This window comes from Caretta caretta, chromosome 19, assembly GCF_965140235.1.
Source record: "Caretta caretta isolate rCarCar2 chromosome 19, rCarCar1.hap1, whole genome shotgun sequence".
Classification (NCBI taxonomy): domain Eukaryota; kingdom Metazoa; phylum Chordata; order Testudines; family Cheloniidae; genus Caretta; species Caretta caretta.
The window spans coordinates 20,288,142-20,297,500 of record NC_134224.1 but is presented as its reverse complement, the minus strand read 5'-3'; the positions used below and the strand labels follow the sequence as shown (position 1 = coordinate 20,297,500).

General features: G+C 44.5%; 1 protein-coding gene across 8 annotated transcripts in view; it reads left to right on the top strand.

The window, feature by feature from the left end:
• RLF (RLF zinc finger) overlaps window positions 1-9,359 on the top strand; it is a 102,487-nt gene that overhangs the window by 34,997 nt on the left and 58,131 nt on the right. For 7 of the 8 annotated variants that reach the window (XR_012665463.1, XM_048826041.2, XM_075121232.1 and 4 more), the window contains one exon: window positions 2,905-3,107. Coding sequence is in view for 7 of the 8 variants with exons in the window: in XM_048826041.2 (XP_048681998.2) it covers window positions 2,905-3,107 (203 nt within the window). In the remaining variant the exon portion in view is untranslated. Of the gene's footprint in view, window positions 1-2,904; window positions 3,108-9,359 lie in introns of those variants that run through there. The other variant, XM_075121235.1, reaches the window with a different exon arrangement.

Here is a 9,359-nt window from a genome sequence, read left to right as displayed (position 1 = left end):
GCAAAACTGCTATGGACCTGCACCTGAAACAGTGACTAGTCTGGACAAGCTGTTGTGCTGTGGGTATGTAGCAGGGTGGGCACTCGCCGCCGCGGTGCCTCCTGGTGGTCAGTCTGGGAATTAGCTCACATTAGCCTTGAAGCGCCGCCTGCTAGCCGATGTCTCCCTACCGGTACCTGCTTCCTGGTCAATCTCCATCACTGTACTTCAGGCTCCATGTCCCTCACCGGCCCACAGTGCCCCTTCTCCTGGGTACTGCCCTGCAGCAGTGCCCCCATGCGTTTGGGATCCTCCCTTCTCCAGGGAACCCCAATCCCCTAATCCTACCTCGCCTCAGTGACCCACTGCCAGTCTTCATCTAGCCCTTTCCCTCAGGGGCAAACTGCAGTCTAAAGTGTCCACTCATCATTGGCCAGGGGGGTTGGACCAGGTGTCTCTTCCTTCCCTTGCTGCTTCCCCACAGCCCTAGTACCTCCTCCGGCCCTGACAGCAAGGCTTCTACCTGGGGGTTTGCCAGGCTGGAGCTTCTCCATCTCCTCCTGCCCTGCCCCAGCACCGCAGTGTCCAAGGTACCCTTTGCTCTTTCAGGCAGCCAGGTCCATCTCTCTCCAAGACTGGAGAGAGACTGACTACCTACCCCTTCTGGTCTGCTCTCTTTTATAGTGGCTTGGCCAGCTCTGATTGGCTGCCTCCTGCCTCTTCCTGATTGGCTGTCAGCACCAGCCCTCTCCAAGGGCTGGCTTTTAACCCTTTCTGAGCCGGAGCGGGGTGATCGCCCCACTACAGGGTACTTCATGCTAGTGCTCTCATCAGTTTAGTTCTCTAGGGTAGGCAAGGTACATTCTTACTCTTACACAGCACTATTCTGTATTTGACAACATGATATGATACATGGTATGGGCAAGAGCGGAATCTCAGTTTAATTGAAGCCCTTCTTTTCTGTCTTCCTTTAATCAGTTACTTCTTTCTGCATTCCCAAGGCAGGTGGTATACAGATGCAACTCTCAAAGGAGAAAAAAGGGTTGCTTACTAGTACCTGGAGACTTTAATATGTGTTGCCTCTGCTCAGCTACACTTCCTACCTTCTTTTCTACAATTTCTTGGAGTGCTTTCTTTAGCACAGTGGTATCAAACATATGGCCCATGGGGCAAGTAATGCAATAGGCTATTCTTCTCCAGGTCCTTCATGTGGAAGACTAGCAGCTGAAGGAAGGTAATTGGTCAGTACTGCAGATGTAGATCTTGGCCACAGTGTTCAAACTTGGATGTCTAAAGTGGAGGCTCTAAATCCATAGGTAGGCATTTAAATAAGTGACATGATTTTCAGAAGTGCTGAATGCCAACAACTCTTATTGAAGTTAATGAGAGCTTTATCTGCTTGACATCTTTGAACATCAGATCTTTTAGGTGCCTAATAAGTATCACCTTTCTGCCAAACAGTAATATATGTTGGGAGCATTATGAGTTTCACTGTTCGGTGAAGAACTCAGCAATGCAAACAGTGGGTATTAATACCGTTCGTGGAACATAAATGGTCACAAATGGATTGAAGACAACCCCCTTTTTAGGGAATCTTAGCTCAGGCACCAATGGGTGTGTCTGCACTGCAGCTGGGAACGTGGATAGACAGACATGCAAGTTTCACTTGAGCAAGCACACTAAAAATAGCAATATGGCTGCAGTGATGCAGGCCAGGACTCGGGCAGGCCACCCAAGTATGTACCAGGGTGTTGTGTGGGATAGTACTCAGGTGGCTACCCTGAGACCCTGCCTGTGCCACTGAGGCCGTTTTGTTTTGGGGTTTTTAAAATTGGGTTGGGCTTGAATGTGAATACAGGACACCTGTGTATTTAGAATAGTTTTCATAGATTCAAAGAGCAGAAGGTCAGAAGGGACAACTGTAATCATCCTAGAGACTAACAAATTTATTTGAGCATAAGCTTTGTGAGCTACAGCTCACTTCATCAGATGCATCCGATGAAGTGAGCTGTAGCTCACGAAAGCTTACGCTCAAATAAATTTGTTAGTCTCTAAGGTGCCACAAGTACTCCTTTTCTTTTTGCAAATACAGACTAACACGGCTACTACTCTGAAACCTGTAATCATCCAGTTAACTTCCTGCGTAACACAGGCCATAGAACTTCTATGAATTAATTCCTGTTTGAAGTCAAGTAGTTTGTTTTCATTCTTTTGTTCGTTCATTCTTTCGTTAGTTCTTTCTTTCTTTCTTTCGTTCTTCCTTCTTTCCTTCCTTCCTTCCACAGAATTAATGTCAGAAAAGGACTTCTATATTTTGTAATTTTTTGGTAGTGATATAACTAGATTTTAGACACATTTCATAAAGCATGCTTTTATTTTGCTGAACATAAAGTGTTTAGTGTATTGTTTGAGATACTTAATTTTCTCGTCATAGATGCTGTAGAAATAAAATATATTAAACTTACCCAACTTAAAGTACAGGAAAAAGTGTAGGTAGACAAAACTCAATTACTAGATTTTTACCCTGGTTGTCCTGGTCAAATTTAATATTTCTAGTCGTGTGAAAACTACTATAGGATCTGAGTAGTGCCGTCGCTGTCCGTGTCTCCTAATGCTGTGCTGTGAGGTGTCTATTGAGCCAAAGAAGCTACCATTCCTTGCTAATATACTAGCACTACTTTTGTAGCCTAGCATTCCCTTATTGCTACACAGGTGCACTTCTAGTGTGCTAATTTGTATGAAAGAACACCACTGCTTATTTATTACTGTCCATTTTTATTGCAACAAGGGTTTCATATCTCTTATCTAAACATTGACCAAACCTCAGCATGTTTCTTACAAAATCAAAGTGGTGTGAATGCAATGAGACAACTAAGTGCCAACTGTAAATTTGGTGTATTCTCAAAGGTTTTTTTCTTTTCCTAGTCAATAAATTGGTTACACGAGAAGGGCCTTCCTTTCTGCAGATGCGAGTAAAACACTTGATGAAGTCCAACTGCATTCCACAAGCTACTGTCTTGTCAAAATTGTGTGCAGATTCTCCAGAAATTTCAAATGTATCATCTTTTCGCCAAGCCTACATCACATGTTTGTGCTCTATGCTGCCTAATGAAGACTCTATTAAAGAGGTTAGTAATCATATCACCTATTAATGTGTGAAGTTTCTATCAAGTGCATTTCTAAATCAGTTTGGCTAATGCTAAGGTTATAGAGTTTTTAAAGAAAAACTAAAATATAAAGACTTCAGGCAGTAGTATGAAAGTGCATTTAATGTTGTTGCTACAGATACACATATGCATTATATACAGTCTATTAATGTGGGCTTATACATCATGCAAAAAAGGTTTGAGTGTGTTAGATCCTCATATGCCTCAAGTATAAATCTAAAGTCTTCCCTTCAGCTGCCCTATGCACTGTGACTCTGTACTCTTCTGATGCAAAGGAATAAAATCTCTGTTTTAATAGAGTGAAAACTAATGTAGAAAAGGAGGACTGGTGAGCCATGGGCAAACTCCTCTAGTGTCTACTGGCCTGAATCTTTATGACCCATTCCAACTACTTTGATTCAAACATCTTTTTCTTTTTCAGTGTAGTAACAACTGTGCTAATAGTGAACATTGTAATCAAGGTTGGAAAACTGTTGCCACTATAACCCCGCTTGTTATTTTTTATTGAATTCACTGGTTAGGCTGAAATCTTAAATGCTTGGTGTCAACTTGAATGAGACTTTGTGGTGGGGGGGAGTTTGAGCAAAATCTCTTAAGCAATATTTTTGGGGGGTTGAGGGAGGAGAGATAATGAGCAGGACTTGCCATTGTTTAAAATTAAATATGGCTGAATAACTCAGATGTTTGCACTTCCCAGCTGCAAGAGAATAGGCCCCCAATTAAGGCCTCTCTGCTCAGTTCAGGGGGAAAAAATTAAGAGCAAACACATTATTTGAAAATATGGTGTTGTGTATGTTAGCAAATCTGTTAAACATAGTCACAATGCTTTGCCTGGGAGTTAACTGGACAGCTGAGCTGCACAGAGCCAATTACTTTGAATCAAGAAGTTGAGCCAAGGTGGCGAAGAGTGATGCAGGAGCAGGGGATGTGGTTTCTTCAGATGCTTATTTAGAAAGATGTTGTGCATACATGTACAGCTACTTATATGCCTTCTTTCCAAAACTGCTCAGGAGGCTCTCTTGCTCTCTAGTTCTTAGGCACACTTGTCCCACAAGTATTATAGGCAGGGCTGGTAGCATAGCCGATTAAGTTTGTCTGACACTTCTCATTGTTAGATCCTGTTCAGTTGCTTATAATTTTGCTAAACTTTTAACTATTTAGGTTGAAATTTCATTTTTGGAAAATTTCAGCCAAGAATTTCAGCTATTTCTGAGAACTAGGTTAGGGAAAAAATGTTTTGCCTGGGTTTAAAAAAAAATAATTGTCAGTTTCTTCTTTGACCAACTCTAGAGCCTCCATACTTTGGAGCAGGGATTTGAACTTTGGCAGTGGGGTGTCCTTTGTCTCAAGGATGTGCGTTCTACAATCTCTGTGAAAATCTGTCCAAGTTTGGCAAAGTTATTCATAGAAACTAAGGTCAGAAGGGACTATTACGATCATCTAGTCTGACCTCCTACACAATGCAGGCCACAGAATTTCACCCACCCACTCCTGCGAAAAACCTCTCACCTATGTCTGAGCTATTGAAGTCCTCAAATCGTGGTTTAAAGACTTCAAGGAGCAGAGAATCCTCCAGCAAGTGACCCATGCCCCATGCTACAGAGGAAGGCAAAAAACCTCCAGGGCCTCTTCCAATTTGCCCTGGAGGAAAATTCCTTCCCGACCCCAAATATGGCAATCAGCTAAACCCTGAGCATATGGGCAAGATTCACCAGCCAGATACTACAGAAAATTCTTTCCTGGGTATCTCAGATCCCACCCTATCTAATATCCCATTGGGTTATAAACCTTTGAAAGATATAGTGATTGTACATGCCACTAAATTCCCCAAAGATCCCCTCTGCTGTGGGCATGCTGCAACCTGAGGTTGAGCAGAACTTTCCCTGCTGCTGCAGCTGAGACTGTTGTGGGGCCATGCATGGTTCAGGTTCAAGCACCTGAACTGAGACAGGCAGCCTCCCCCCCCCCCCCCCCCATCTGTTCTGCCAGTGACACACGTGCAGCCGCACCCCTTGTTGGGCCCAGGCAGCATGAAGGAAGAAATCATCTGATTTACATGCAGAGTGGGTAAGAGCCCAACCTTTAGTGGAGTGTTAGATTGAGACAAGAAGACTGGGAGTGGTGGGGAGACTGTTGTGACCGATTTGGTAATTTCCTGCAATATTCTGGACAAATCTTACTGAATTAAGTTTATTGTGGGCCAGGGATTGTAAGTAATTCCATTGTGGGGGAACCAGATCCCTCAGGAGCGAAGAACAGGGGAGGATGACTAGGCAAATTCATTCAGGTTGTAAAACTCCAGAGAGCAACCAGCACCTGGAGAGGCTTGGATGTACTCGTTCAAACTGGACTATCCAGAGAACCAACAGACTATAGGGAAATCGTCTCTTTAATAGACTGAGTTTAAATAGGCTGAGGGCCTACTTTCTGATCCACCAAATGGACAGGATATTCTGTCCAAGAGAAATCCCACTCCTTTGGGGGAAGCGTTGGAAGAACTTGACCTATTCATGGGGATGCATGTTCTAAGCTAGCAGCTGTTATGAACTTGTGACCACAAAAAAAACCTCTTGATAGAGTTTGAAGAACAGATCACCTGTCAGAGCCTTTGTTGGAATTGGGGTGATCTCAGATGAGCTTATTAGCATGTGTAGTGTTTTTTTAATCGTTTTAATGTTTTTTCTGTAATGATTTCACTTTAAGAATAAATGTGCTTGCTTAGAAAGGGCAGTGTGGTAACTTATACCTATGGGCAATTACACTGTTTATAGCCTCTGAGGAGAAAACAAAGCAAGCCTGCTTAGGCAGTCTGACCTACTGGGGAATTCTCAGTGTAGGCAAGAAAGTGCAGCTTGGAAAAAAACCCAATCAAGAGGGAGAGACACATGTCTCCACTTGAGGTGATGGCCAGGGAGCTGGAAGCATGAGTGGGTGCCCTTGGTGGACCATAGAGGGGGAATAAAGGTAGAGCTGCTCTGATCCAGCACAACAGGGTGCAATTGGGCAAAGAGATTGGGACAAGAAGCCATAGGGTAGCGGGGTCTGAAGTCTGAGGAGCTTGTGGGAGGTAGATTGGGACTGGGAGCCAATGGGGACTGCAAACAAGGGTGGGGTTGGGCAACTGGAAGCCAGGATTGACGGGGAGAGACTGGGATGGGATGGGAAAAGGAGACTGGGACCAGAGAAGCTTGAGCAGTGGAGACTGGTGATAGGACTGGGACAAGGAGCCACAGAGGGGATGAGACAAGCTTGAGACAACCAAGTAGGAGGGGAGGAGGCAAGAGAGATCACACTTGAGGGGAATGGGTAGAAGACTGTGCCCACTAGAGAACACTCTCCTCAAGAGCCTGGAATGGATCACAATATTCCTGAGTCTCACCATTCCTCCATTAGACTACTGTTAGTCTAATTCCTGTGAAACTCACAGGCAAAGTGTCCCATTCCTCTCTCATGCTGGTTCACGTAGAGGATAGCCTACAGCTTCTGTCAGTTACTCCAGTATTTCAGATGATGAAGGTATGTTCGACAGATCCAAAGGTTCCAGTCCTGCTGCTGATCCATGTGGGTATCTGTATGATGCCACAAAATATCACGTACGTTTTTTGGTTTGCATTTTTAAAAATCTAGGAAATTACACCTCAAAAACTGTAAAAGAACATTAAGGTTGCATAGACAAGCACTCAGTCAGGAAATGCCAGAATTAAGGTTGCTTTTGCCTAAGTTCTCTAAAATCCACATGGTTAGTTGGATTTCTTTGAAATTTGGTGTGCCTCAGAAGAGTGCAGGGTAAGGTTATTTACGTGACCCAAATTTTAAGTCATTTGAGCCAGGGATTCCAGAGAAGCCTGGGGGGAAAGCCATTTAGGGTTTTTGTGGAGAGCTAAAGATCAAACTATTGATGTGATGTGGGTCTATCTGAGTTTTATCCAAGGTAGCGCATGGCAATCACTAAAATCTTTGGGGGACCCAAATGGAGAATGCATGTTTTCTTAATGTGGCTGTGCAAATACAGAAACATAACTAGAGAGTTTCCATTTCTGCCATTTTAGGTGCTTTAGAGCTCTACTCTTGTAAATGCTCTAAAATCCCAATGGTTAATATGACTGTTTTGAAATTTGGTGCCCTTCATGAGGCCACAGGTCAGTGTTAGTGATCCATATTTGGGGTCATTTGACTGAGGAGTTTCCGAATTACAGGTCTCTCCCCCTCCCCCCCATAACTTTTTTCTTCTGCTGCCTCTTACTGTTAAACAGAGAGGTATTGATCACTGAATTAATCACAGACCTCCTTGTGTTTGCTATGAAGTTACCATTCAATTAACATAATTTAGGATAAGTAAATCACAAACCCCCACTTAAAACAAAACGAGTTTTGAATTGAGTGGCTGGAGATGCTAAAATTTGAGTCATGGGTGGCAGTTTATTTTGTGAGGGAATGTAATCAAAATATTTGGCAGCAGATTAGATATGTGAATGCTTCCTGGGAGAGGAGGAGTGGGGGAGCAGGTGGGAGAGTGGAAGGGGTTATGGGAAGGAGGATAAATGGGGATAAGTGGTAGGGGAGGCGAGAGAAGTTGTTGGCTCAAGTAAGGAGGCTTGACACCCTTCAGCTCTGCCAGTGCACCCAAGCCACCATTGTTGCCAAAGTAGCAATTTTTGTCACTTGATTTAGTGACTTTTTGGTTTCCCTAGCGAGGAAGTAAGTTCAAAGCGACCAGCCACAAATCTAATAACTTTCACTGCCAATTACAGTGATATTCAGAGAAAGAAGTCACCAGTTTGTATAGTCAGAAAATCATAATAAAATCCATTCCACGCTTTTCTTACTAAACGATCCTGCTGGCAGCCCTCAGCCCTGGAGAGTGGTGGCAGGGGGAGGAAGAGAAGGAGATGGTGTCCAGACTGGAGACGGCAAACCTGCCAAGCTAGGGGAGGCCTGCGCAGCAGCAGCCAGAGTCATTGATCTGCAGACATATCCTACCCTGGAGTCGCCGCACACACCAGCAGATGAACAGTTTGGCACTCCCCATCAGGCTTGGCAAGGCTATGATCAGGTTGAGAGGGAGGAGTCTGGATGAGGGCAGCTTGGTCAGGTGTGCACAGCGGAGATGGAGTTTCAGCCACTGCCTCCCAAACCCTGGGAGAACTGGTGCGTCACGGGTACTGTGGTATTACAGTGTGTATTGCCTTCCCCATCCTCCCACCCCCACTCCCCAGGACTCCCTGTCATGGACCCTGGCCCCGGGGAGAGACTCCCTCACTTGGACGTTGCCCTGGGTGCCCCTGGCTCATTGAGAGGAGAGAGATTCCCCTCATATGAGATGGACATTTCTTATTGCATCTGTCTGAAATGTTCCCTTATGTAGGTTACATAGCGACATCTAGTGACTTTTCAGAGTTTCTCTGACTTTCTGCTATGTGAAGTTGGTAACACAATGAGTTGTGTTACAGGAGGGGGAATTAACGGTGATGGAAATGTTTGTATACCGGGGAGTGAAGTTTTCAGGGAGATGTCTTCCCTGCTTGTGGTGGGGAGGCATCGGGACAGTAATGGGGAGGTGGCCAGGTTGGAAGGGGAAGTGCATTAAATGGGCTATGGGCATGGCTTGGGAGATGTGCTGAAGCAGGGCTGATGGGGTGCAGCTGGGGATGGGGGAGTGGAGAGGATGGTTGGCTCAGGTATGTTAATTACAGGGCATGATACATACAAATGCCTTAAATGACTACTAACTTCTACAGCAATGTATCTTTTTCCTGTTAAAAAAAACTAGGGAAATTGGCAAAAAAAACCTACATTAATGCAGAGTTAAGGTTGTTTGATATGTCGTCTCCTTGCAAAACATTGAGTTGAGCAAAAACTCAAGCTTCTGAAAACTAGGAAATGCCCAGTTAATGTTGTGTGGCCAACCACGCATACCTTTACTCTGCTGACTCCACAGTTGCTGAAATGCGCAAGCTCTTCACCTCCTCTTACAACCCATTCACTCTCGCCCATAGATTTCATCTAACACTGTTAAAGGACAAAAAGGAGAAGAGGGGAAAAGGTTGCCCATGCCACCTTCCCTCTGATCCCCTGGAGGTGGCAGTAGCCAATGGAATTATTTGGATACTCCAGCTGCAGTCAGTGTGTTTAAGTGTACACTAAATGGTGCAGGCAGTAGCTGAGCCTGTTTGGTAAAGGTGTGTTTGTGGTAGGAGGATGTGTGGATTACTC